General features: G+C 35.5%; 1 protein-coding gene across 4 annotated transcripts in view; it reads right to left on the reverse strand.

Moving 5' to 3' along the window:
* Positions 1–12,666, reverse strand: part of IL1RAP (interleukin 1 receptor accessory protein) — a 153,929-nt gene that overhangs the window by 19,907 nt on the left and 121,356 nt on the right. For all 4 annotated transcript variants that reach the window (XM_012097075.5, XM_060404767.1, XM_012097111.5 and 1 more), the window contains 2 exons: positions 10,832–10,958; positions 8,159–8,307 (listed from right to left, as the gene is read on the reverse strand). In XM_012097075.5, the coding sequence (XP_011952465.1) occupies positions 8,159–8,307; positions 10,832–10,958 (276 nt within the window). The remainder of the gene's footprint in view (positions 1–8,158; positions 8,308–10,831; positions 10,959–12,666) is intronic.

Genomic DNA, 12,666 nt, shown 5'->3' on the forward strand with positions numbered 1-12,666 from the left:
GTATTTGAAATCTGTCAATAAAGTATCAAAATATAAAAATTAAGATGAAATAAACCTGCAGATTGAAACAAAGCTGAGAGAATTTGTCACCAGCAGATGTATGCCACTAGAAATATTAAATGGTTTTCCAGCAAAATGTTACCAAAATGAATAGTGTCAGAAATGGAAAATATGCAAATAAATATAATAATAATTTTTTCTCAGTTCTTAATGTATTTAAAGAATACTTATTTAAAGCAAAAATAATAGCAATGTATTGTGGCAGTTAAATGTAAATTGAAATGCATTGTTACAATAAAACAAAGACAGGAGAGAAAAAAATGGAACTTTACCATTTTAAGGTTTTATAAAATATGTCAAGTGATTAATTCAAGGTAGATTGTGATAAGTTCAAGACAAATATTGTAAATACAATAGAAAAAAATTTTAAATAACATGGAATTACTCAATATGCCAGCAAATTTGGAAAACTCAGCAGTGGCCATAGGACTGGAAAAGGTCAGTTGTCATTCCAGTCCCAAAGAAAGGCAATGCCAAAGAATGCTCAAACTACTGCACAATTGCACTCATCTCACATGCTAGCAAAGTGATGCTAAAATTCTCTAAGCCAGGCTTCAGCAGTACATGAACTGTGAACTTCCAGATGTTCAAGCTGGTTTTAGAAAAGGCAGAGCAACCAGAAATCAAATTGCCCACATCCACCGGACCATCGAGAAAGCAAGAGAGTTCCAGAAAAACATCTATTTCTGCTTTATTGACTATGCCAAAGCCTTTGACTGTGTGGATCACAATAAACTGTGGAAAATTCTGAGAGAGATGGGAATACCAGACCACCTGACCTGCCTCTTGAGAAACCTATATGCAGGTCAGGAAGCAACAGTTACAATTGGACATGGAACACAGACTGATTTTAAAGAGGAAAAGGAGTATGTCAAGGCTGTATATTGTCACCCTGATTATTTAACTTCTATATAGCGTACATCATGAGAAACACTAGGCTGGAAGAAACACAAGCTGGAATCAAGATTGCTGAGAGAAATATGAATAACCTCATATATGCAGATGACACCATTCTTATGGCGGAATATGAAGAGGAACTAGAAAGCTTCTTGATGAAAGTGAAAGTGGAGAGTGAAAAAGTTGGCTTAAAGCTCAACATTCAGAAAATGAAGATCATGGCATTTGGTCCCATCACTTCATGGGAAATAGATGGAGAAACAGTGGAAACAGTGTCAGACTTTATTTTGGGGGGCTCCAAAATCACTGCAGATGGTGACTGCAGCCATGAAATTAAAAGACGCTTACTCCTTGGAAGGAAAGTTATAACCAACCTAGATAGCATATTGAAAAGCAGAGACTTTACTTGGCCAACAAAGGTCCATCTAGTCAAGGCTATGGTTTTTCCAGTGGTCATGTATGGATGTGAGAGTTGGACTGTGAAGAAAGCTGTGCGTCAAAGAGTTGGTGCTTTTGAGCTGTGGTGTTGGAGAAGACTCTTGAGAGTCCCTTGGACTGCAAGGAGATCCAACCAGCCCATCCTAAAGGAGATTAGTCTTGGGTGTTCATTGGAAGGACTGATGCTGAAGCTGAAACTCCAGTACTTTGGCCACTTCATGGGAAGAGTTGACGCATTGGAAAAGACTCTGATGCTGGGAGGGATTGGGGGCAGGAGGAGAAGGGGACGACCGAGGATGAGATGGCTGGATGGCATCACTGACTCACTGGACATGAGTTTGAGTGAACTCTGGGAGTTGGTGATGAACAGGGAGGCCTGGTGTGCTGCGATTCATGGGGTTGCAAAGAGTTGGACACAACTGAGCGACTGAACTGAACTGAAAGTCAGTAGGCCAAAGAGGCCAAATAGAATGCCAAGAAATTATCAAATTAATCCATAAGAAGTCAGGAAAGGAGGCAAAAAGCAAAGAATAGGTGCAACCCCTGGATAATAAGTAGGAAGATGGTAGACCTGAAGCCAATAATGCTAGTAATTACATTAAAGATAAACGGATTAAACATATAAATGAAAATACAGAAATTATCTTGTTATACTAAAAATCAAAAGCCAATAATATGCTATCTATAAGAGATGTATATTAAATATGAAGATATTGATAAAACAGAAGAATGAACAAAAGATATACCATACAAATACTAACTACAGGAAATCTGGAGTGGCTAAATTAATATCAACAAAATATTAACCAAAAAAAGACATGTCATAAATTTAAAAGAGTCAATTCATTAAAAATATATAATAGTCCCAAATGTGTATGTATCTAAAAACACAGCTTTAAAATATGTGAAGTACATGGCAGAACTGAAGAGAGAAAAATACATAAATCTATGTAAAAATTTCAATACCACTCTCTCAGAAGATGAGAGTTTAGCAGATTAAAAAAAATCAATAAGTACATTGAAGACTTGAACATCACTGACATCAGTTGACTTAGCTGACATTTGTCGTACATCAAAACTCCAGAATATACACCCTTTTTAAATGCATGTGAAATATTTACCAAGATAGACAATCTGCTGTGACTTTTAAAGAAACACCAATAAACGTAAAAGAAATGAAATGATGCAGAGTATATCTTTTCTGGTCATAACAGAATTAAATTAGAATTTATAATCAACTGTGCTGCACCATGTTAAGGACTTGTTGCTTGTTCCCTCCAGTCTCACAGACATTCTGGGAGTTGAAATCGAAAGAATGACAAATGGAAGGCTTGAACCAGTTCATATATACAGTTTGCACCAGAACCACAACCTGAGCTGAAGCCTGTCTAGCACCAAATCCTATGTTCCTTCTACTTCACTCTACAGTCTTCCCAAGTAGTTCTAAGTCACAGGTACCCTTTCCTTGCCTTTTAATATTCATTGCTGAATTTTTAGATTACCTAGACTTAATGACAATATGAAATATCAAAAATTATCAAGATAAAGAGTGGAAACAGTCATTTCTAAAATTCAATTACATTTTAGTACATAACATGACAAAAAATGTAATCTGGAAAATTCCCAACCATGTATAAATTAAGTAACACATTTCTAAATAAATCGTGGGTCAAAAAATAATTATAAAAAATTAGAAAATAATTTGAATTGAATGGTAATGAAACTTCAACATTTCATCATTTGCTTGTTTAAGCTAAAGTGGCCTAATGAGGGAAGTTTATAGCTCAATGCTTATACAGGAAGAAAAGAATTATTTAAAAATCAGTGATGTAGCTTTCAACTTCAGATGATAGAAAAGAAGAACATATTAAATGCAAAACAAGCAAAAAGAAAAATACAGAATAAAATGAATAAAATACAAAATAGAGAGAAATAAATGAAAACATTTTTGTTCACTGAAAAAAATCAGTAAAACTGGAAAACCTCTTTATTGATTGATAAACAGATTGGATGAAAATCTAAATCGCTACTATCAGGAATGAATGGAGGGAGAATGACTATAAATTCTGCATGCATTAAAAAAATAACAAAATGATGTAAAAACTTTTTATGCCAAAAATGTGACAACGTAGATAAAGCATGAAAAATTATTTGAGGACACAAATTCCCCAAACTGACACATGAAGAAACAGAATATCCAAATAGTTACTAAAGAAACTGAATTCATAATTAAAAGCTTTCCTATAAAGAAAATGCCAGGCCTAGACAGTTTCGTGGGTAATGCTTTTAAATATTTGAGTAAGACGTAATATCAATTTTATACATAAGCTTCCAGATAATAGCAAAGGAGGGGTCATCATCCAATTCATATCATAAGGCTAGTATGACATTTTTACTAGTCATATCACTGCAAGGAAAGAAAATCTCAGACTAATATCTCTCATGAACAAATATATGAGCAAATTCCCTAACATAGAAATCTTCTAAGATATTAGCAAATAAAATACATCCATATAAAAAGGGTAATAAATTCTGATGATGTTGGGGTTTACCTCAGAAATGAAAGGTTGTATCAACATTTTGAAATCAGCCAATGTAAAGTATAATATTAACAGAATAAAAGAGTAAAATAATGTCATCATCTCAATGGATAAGAGTCTGAAAAAATTCAAGATACATTCATTATAAAAATAAAACGAAACAAAACTCTCAGTAAACCAAAAATATAAGCTTAATACTTCATGTAGATGAAAGTCATCTACAAAAACTTACAAGTAGCATCATAGTTATTATGAAAACTGAATGTTTGCCATCTAAGATAGGAAGCAATGCAAACATGGCTGTTCTCAATTTTTGCTGATCGTGCCACTGGAGGTCTGAAAGAGTAAGACAGTCAGGGAAAAGAAACCAAAAGTAGGAAGTTTGGAAAAGCAGTAAAAGTCTATTTATTTGTGGGCTTTCCAGGTGGCACTAGTGGAAAGAACCTTCCTGCCAATACAGGAGGCATAAGAGATGTGGGTTCCATCCCTGGGTCAGGAAGAGCCCCTGGAGGAGAGCATGGCAGCCCACTCCAGTATTTTTGCCTGGAAAATCTCAGGGACAGAGAAGCCTGGAAGGCTATAGTCCACGGAGGTGCAAAGAGTCAGACATGACTGAAGCAACTTAGCATGCACACCATGATCAAGTGTATAGAAAATGCTAATACATAAAAAAAAAAACCAGAAACCCTATTTAATTAGTGAATTTGGAAAAGTCAAAGGGCCATAAAAATTAATTCCATGTTTTTTTTACAAATGTGCAATTTGTAATGAAAATATTTAAATATTATATATAATAGTATCAACAACATAATAGAGATAAATTTAACAATATGTGCGAAAGACTTGAAAGCAAAAAATAAAGACAAGCATTGCTGAGGATATTCAATTAGTCCTAAATAAACTGAGATATAATGTTAATGAATTTAAAAACTCAATACTGCTAAAAGTTCAATTCCCATTGAATCAATTTATAAATTAGTTTGCAATTCCAATCAAATCACAGGAGCCTTTAATGTAGAAATAGACAAGCTGATAGTAAAATCTACATGAAAAATATATGGTCCCTGAATCCATCTTGTAAAAGAAAATATGGAGGAAAGGACATAAAGTATATGAGCATATGATTTCATGACTTACTTTAAAGCTGTCGGTCAAGACTAAGTAATATTGGACTGCTGCTGCTGCTAAGTCGCTTCAGTCGTGTCCGACTCTGTGTGACCCCAGAGACGGCAGCCCACCAAGCTCCCCCGCCCCTGGGATTCTTCAGGCAAGAACACTGGAGTGGGTTGCCATTTCCTTCTCCAATGCATGAAAGTGAAAAGTGAAAGTGAAGTCGCTCAATCGTGTCTGACTCTTCGAGACCCCATGGACTGCAGCCCACCAGGCTCCTCCGTCCATGGGGTTTTCCAGGAAAGAGTACTGGAGTGGGGTGCCGTAAATATTGGACTAAAGACACACAAACAGATTAATAGAACATAATAGGGAATTCAGAAATAGACTAACATTAAGAGAGTCTTTTTTTGGCCAAGGTGTAAAATCAATTCAATAAAAAAAGAAAAAGAGAGATCTTTCAATGTGGTTTCTGTATGGGGGAAAAAAAGACATGGGTCATAAGCCTAAATATAAAAGTCCTCATAAATGAAACATTGTTAATATAGGGTTTAAAAAAGTACCAGCTATAACAGAAGAAACTATTAAATGGACTTTGTCAAGGAATTCAGAGAGGGACCCCTACATATAGCGTATGAACATGAACACAGATATCACCTATGAATCTCAGGATTAGCCGGCCCAGAATAGAATCCACATAAGCAATCACACAGCTCTTCTGGTACTAAGTGCACAAAGAACCAACCATGTTATACGTAATACTAATATAATTTCAGCAGAGATCATCTGGTCTAGTGGATGCTCTGCTGCTGCTGCTGCTAAGTCACATCAGTCATGTCAAACTCTGTGTGACCCCATAGACGGCAGCCCACTAGACTCTGCGTCCCTGGGATTCTCCAGGAAAGAACATTGGAGTGGGTTGCCATTCCCTTCTCCAATGCATGAAAAGTGGAAATGAAAAGTGGAAAAATGGAAAGTGAAAGTGAAGTCACTCAATCGTGTCTGACTCTTCACGACCCCATGGACTGCAGCCCACCAGGCTCCTTGTCCATGGGATTTTCCAGGCAAAAGTACTGGAGTGGGGGACCATTCCCTTCTCCAGGAGACACACTGCTGCTGCTGCTGCTAATTTGCTTCAGTCGTGTCCGACTCTGTGCGACACTAGTCACTCCATATTCCTAAAGCCATTCATATTAAACCATTGGGAACACAGCCTTCTGTGAAAGAAGAGTTACTCAAAGCAGCTCTGGTGGACAGACTGCCATATCACTCCTAGATTCAACATGATTTCAACTGATTCTTTTGATCCTATCTATCTGACACTGTTATTAATTTATTATTCCTCCATAATTGTTTCCCAAAACACATGCCTTAGAAGATGAAACCCACAAAAATGTTCCATACCTAAAGAATTTGGAATCAAGTCAATTTGAATCAGTTCTACCTACTACATTTCAACTCTACTACATTCCAATTTGATATTCATATCAAGTATTAACATATGAAAAAATCATGAGGCTCTGAACTAAATTAACTTGATTGATTTTGCTTATCACAGACCTTAATTATATTTGAGTATAAAAGCCTTTGTCAAATAATACCTACAAAAATCTTGTGCAAGTATAATAAGATCTAACATTCATTGAGCATATAATATTTATATATGTTTATATGCCAGTAACCATGCTGAGTACTTTAAGACAACTTTGTGAGGGAGTGCTATTATTAATATTTTGCCTACTCTAAATAGAAACTGAAGTTCAGAGAGGTTAAGTGATTTTTTTCCAAGGTCACAGAATTGGACAGTATTCCAACGTAGGCCGTCTGTGTCTAGAGTACAAAAAATGAATTGCAGTACTATGAAGAGGCTTAGTAGTATTCTTAGGAACTTACTTTGGGAAACACTGTCTTACAACATGCAGTTCAGTCTTCTCTTTTTACACTGCCTTCTGAGGACCAGAAGCAATGAACTATTCAGAACCAATCCACTAAGTCTCCTTAAGAGGCATATATTTCAGGCTTTTGCTCTTTACTTCCTAAGTTGTAATAAAATGCTAAAGTGAAGCCTGTATTTTTTTAAATCAGTTTTAAGAGAGGTTTAATCCTATTGCAAAATGCAGTAGTTTTAAATTAACATTTTTAATTTTTTTGTGTATATATTAAGGGCTCTAACTTTGACATAGGTCCAAAATGATTCTGAATGGGTTGACTTCATGTGTGATGAATCATCCTTATTATTATCTAGATCACTGAAAAACATTCATGAAAGGATTCATTATCTAGGGTTCTTTGTTAGGTGAGAGATCCAAAGAAAATCTTAGATACAGTATGTTTCAGGAGCAACAGCTCACACAAGAAACCTTTATTATTTTTATTTATTGTAGGAAAATATAGTAATATCAACATAGAAATCATTTTACATCACTTTAATAGTTTTATTAATTTTCATTTTAGCAATTGTGGCTAGTGGCATACTAAAAACCTGCTTGAAATATTGGCACAGAGGATTTAAAATTATCATTTTTAAATTATATTTTTAAGAATATTTTATATCTTACTTAACTACTTACATGCAATTAGATGATTGCTATTTATAATGTTTCATTATTATAGATAATGCTTCTAAGAATATCGATAGGGACATAATTCTCTTTCTGTTAAGTTACTTGTTCAAGAAAAATTCCAAAAGTATTAAGTCATATGGTATGACCAGTATTTATGACTTCTGAACTCTGCCATCAGTGATTTCTAAAATGGTCTTTACAATTCACCAATGATATGTGGTTCTACCAGTTTTGTTATATCTCTGAGAACAGGAAATATTCTTTAGTTTTCATTTTTCTTTATAGATATGACACTGTGCCTTATTATCATAATCATATGAAATTTTTAAGTCACATATGGGAATTAAATACTAAAACCATAAGACATCATATTTTCAGTATCATTATATAAATGGAAACTTGCAAGATTTTTCATTCAAGTTTAATTCATTACTATGTGTCAGAATGTGCTAAGTGATAGAGCTCTCGTTGTCAATTTCTCCTTTTCCTTTATTCACTGGAGGGTTGCATTTGGACTTCACACATTCATCTGCTGAGTGCATCCATTACCTTTCTGTTTCACATTGGCTGGTCTGTCAACCTCCCCTTTGGCATTTCTGGCATGACAGACATAGTTGCGCTTGAGATCCTCAGCAGTAACTTTCTTGATGCTCAAAAGCTGAGTTCTTGTCTCGTCTTCTGTTACTTTCAGAATTACACTAGGAGCAGGAAAAAGAAAATCAAAGCATTAGTGAGATTCAAGGGCCAAAGGCTGTATGTAAATCAGACAATTAGATAATCATAGATCTCCCGGGTGAGGACAGGCAGAATGTCAATAAGCTGTGTGCTCATGATCCTGAAGATACAAAAGGAAACTAGCCTCCGGATTCTAATATCATTCTTTACCATCTTTACTACTCACAATCCCAATATCTAGATTCAACACCCAGCATTAGCATCATACTACAGGTCACTCTGCAAAGCGAAGGGTCTACTTTCCTCAAATATATGAGGCAGGATGCAGCATTGATTCAGTGAGAGGTTTCTCAGGACTGACCCCTTTGAATTTTGATCGAGGTTTTGCACATACTAACCAGCAAGTACTTTGAGCATGTACTTTGAGCATGGTAAGCAATCTTTCCATGTCTTAGTTCCTCCTTTGAAAAGGAGGAAACTGGCATTGTTTAATGCATTATTAATGCACTATGTCTAATTAACTATTGTTAACAGTGCATTGCATGTATTAACTTACTCAAGAATTCTGAAGATTGAGTATGTTAATTCATAAGTATTAGAACAATGCATGCGTACATTCTAAGTCACTTCAGTCATGTCTGACTCTTTGCAACCCTATGGACTTTAGCCCGCCAGGTTCCTCTGTCTATGGGATTCTTCAGGCAAGAATACTGGAGTGGGTTGCTATTCCCTTCTCCAGGGATCTTCCCACCCAGGGATTGAACCTATGTCTCTTATGACTCCTGAACTGGCAGGTGGGTTCTTTACCACTAGCGCCACCTGGGAATCATTAGAACAATACTTAATAAATATTCATATAAGCTATTATTATTATCTCACAGTAATAGCTGATGCATTTCAGGGATTCCCAAAACTTGGATTTTGCACACAGATAGAACATTTTGGTCAAAATGCTGAAACCTCCTGGTTATATCCTAAAGAAAGAAGAAACTACTCAGAGCAAGTAAACTTTGTGAAAATAAGTATATCCAATTCTCTGAAAGTCAGAGATCAAGTGCTTTGGGTCTAAGATCAAGACTGAAGATCTCTCTGAACTACTGTGGTCTAAAGGAAAAAAAAAAATTCTCTCTCTTACAGTTGACTGACATCCAGGTTCTTATGAGGTTTACTGTCAGTCATGAAAACTTGGTTAAGGGCTGTGATGGAGTTAACCTAAGTTGAACTGCACTGCTCAACTATGAACAGTGACTTGTGTCTCAATAGCAGCAAGGAGGAACAGTATGACTGTCATTACTATTCATTCATTATTTTTATAAGGGTTGGAAGCGCAATGTTCAGAATTCCTGAAATGGTCAATAACTCTCCTTCTGTGCATTCAGTCACATCTTTCATCAATTCCTTCAGCAAAAATTGCTCCAATTTCAGGAAACTCCTTCTGTATTATTAAATATGTTCTGTTTCTTGAAACTCTACACCTTTGTGCATGATGTAAGAAAAAGAAATTTTTTTTTTCTTTTTACCGGGAACATACTTTTATTTCTTTCTCCAGTTTATTTCTACTTAGCCTTCAAATCTTTATTTAGGCCATGTATCATCTGAGAAGTATTACCTAACACCCTAAAGCTGCCTGGAACTTACCAACTAAATCTTTCCAAATATCCAATACTTCCCTTTTACTGCATTTATCACATTGTACTGACATCTCTGTTGTATCATTGTTATATCTGTAAAATCTACTCAGTTAGGAACTATGTATCTTGCATATTACCTGATGATATTCATAATTTCTGTATAAAGTCTGAGTTTACTACTAGGGAATAAATATCTTTTAACTTCTTGAAGTTCAAGTAACCTAAGATCTATCAGCACATAGATGATAAGGTGTAAGTTTTCAGAACTACTTTGTCATGCAGTTAGCTGCTCATTTTTATTTATTGTTGCAGTCTTCCTTGCCAAATCAAGCCACTTCAAAAAATATCATGTTTATTTATGTCATGACCCAGCTTGTTATTTTAAAAGTGAGTTATATTACCACCTCATCCACTTAAAAAATAAAACTTAAAGAACATTAATGTTTTTAGCCAATATTAAAAATTATCACTTATAAATGTGATATATATGCTATGAAAATTTAAAAGGAGAGGAAGGAGATAGGAAATACATGCTTAATAGGAGATAAGGAACTAACACAACTATCTGAGGCACAAAAACATAGGCCCAGACTCCAGACTTGAGAGACAGAATAGGGCCATGCTGGCAGGCTTTCATCTGTCTATAACTCTAAGGCCTGGCCTTTCATTCATATAGGATATTCATGCCAACTACTTTCAAGAAGGCATCATAAAGATATAACCATCAGGTAGTATCTGGGGCTTGGATTGCAAGTCTGAGAATCCTGTTTTGGGATATAGCCACTAAAGACTTGAACATTAGGCTGATTTTTGTTACTGACAGGCAAAAATTAGAATTTTCATCAATTAGCATAAACCAGAAGGCATTAGGTTGAGGAACAAGGGTTAGTTAACCCCTTGTCAGTGTCAATGATACCTTTCATTAACAGATACGTCAATAGCGGTGTCCTCTGGCTTTTTTCCATCAATGGTCCACCAAATCTCATTGCGAGAGTCCTTCAGGTAACTAAAATAGACTTTACAGGGAATGAGTAGCTCTTCTCCTAAAAAAAAACAAAAACAAGTTAACTCATGAATTTTTAACTGTTACATGGTTATATTGGTTGTATTTTGTGATTAATCAGAAGTTATAAAAGTTCTATGTACCTGTAAGCTTACTTCTGATTAATTTCAAGTGGACTACCATAAGATAATGTACCATACTTCATTGCAAAACAAACAAACCAGGAAAAGGACAGCAGCTTTTTATATAAAATTATTAGAATGCCCATCTTTTAATAGAGTCGATATATGTCCTAAAATGACAATATTCGTTCAAAAGGCTCTTATAACGTTTCTTTTCTTAGCCCTAAACCTCCATGGACTGCTCTTCTTTGTTATTTCCCTCACCAACAACGAGAGATTGAGGAATGGTTATCCAGATATTTGGTCCTTGGCCCAGAGAAGATGAGGCAATGCCATCGCTGAGAGGACTGACCAGGCAGGCTGCATCTTGAAATATTCAAGTTATCATGGTTCAGTCAATGAGCTTAAAGACAACTCACAAATAGAAATGCTATGCTATCCTTCTGAGATGGAATATGGTGAAGACAGGGGGAATCTCTAGGCAAAACATGGTAATAATAGTTGTAACAACAGCAGCAGACTCACTGAGGACTTTGAATGATTCCCTGTGCTAAATGTTTTAGCTACTTATCAATAGATACATTTAATTTTAACAAGATATTATGAATTATTTTTTAAATTAATGCTTTACAGATGCAAAAATGGAAACTTAAATGCTATCCCAAGGTCAAATTGCAAATAAGTGACAGACCAGGATTTCACCCAGACTGACCTTCTGTTTTTGTTTGCCCAGAACAGTTCTGTTTTATGCTTGCTTTCCTAGTTAGTTATTAATATTGACTGCTTTCATTCTCAAAAGGTTGAGATGATAAATTATATTGTCATCCCAACTTGAACTCAGGTTTGTCTCACTGAGGGGTCATACCCTAGCCTCTCTTCCAATGCAAGGTTCTTATGCCATTCTCTAGATAGTTGCCTATAACAATATGTACAAAGATGAAGTGACCGTGGATTCAAGCATGCTTTTGTAACCATAATATGACAGACAGAGGAAAGGCATTTAGATGATTAATATGGGTTTACCCTAATGCCAGAAAGAATGTTCATATTAATATATAAAACCACTACTGAGTTTAGAAAATCTGGTCCATCCAGGATTGGCAGACTCCCTCAGTGTGGTCTTGCTTTTTTCACAAGGCAGATCACTATTTGAAACCGTACCTTAATTTGAGGGGGTTATTGTTCTCCAGCTGGATTGAACACTGCTTCTATTATCTTTAGTACATTTTAAACAAATTTTCTTTTATATCTTTCATTGGGTTGGAACTGAATATATTGGGAAGGATACGATATCAAGGATGTTACAATTTTCTGTGGTTTTCAAGTTAACGAGAGGCTTTGTGTCAGAAGTACAACATATTATGCCTTAACTGGTCGGTTCCAAATAATTTTTATATAGAATGAAAAATACGAAAACTAAAAGCAGAAGAAGATAGCTGGTGTAAACATTTGACAGTGTTCAAACCAAGAAGTACTAGTTTTATTAGTTGTTACCTGTTGAATTCCCAGTTCTGCCCCCAGTCCCACTCCCCACTCCTTTGTAGTGGGGTAGAAGTTTAAGGAAGTCTTTTGCTCATGTTGAAGTCTCAGTATACCAGAACCCTGCACAGGCTAAAGTTTGCATCA

This window comes from Ovis aries, chromosome 1, assembly GCF_016772045.2.
Source record: "Ovis aries strain OAR_USU_Benz2616 breed Rambouillet chromosome 1, ARS-UI_Ramb_v3.0, whole genome shotgun sequence".
NCBI lineage: Eukaryota > Metazoa > Chordata > Mammalia > Artiodactyla > Bovidae > Ovis > Ovis aries.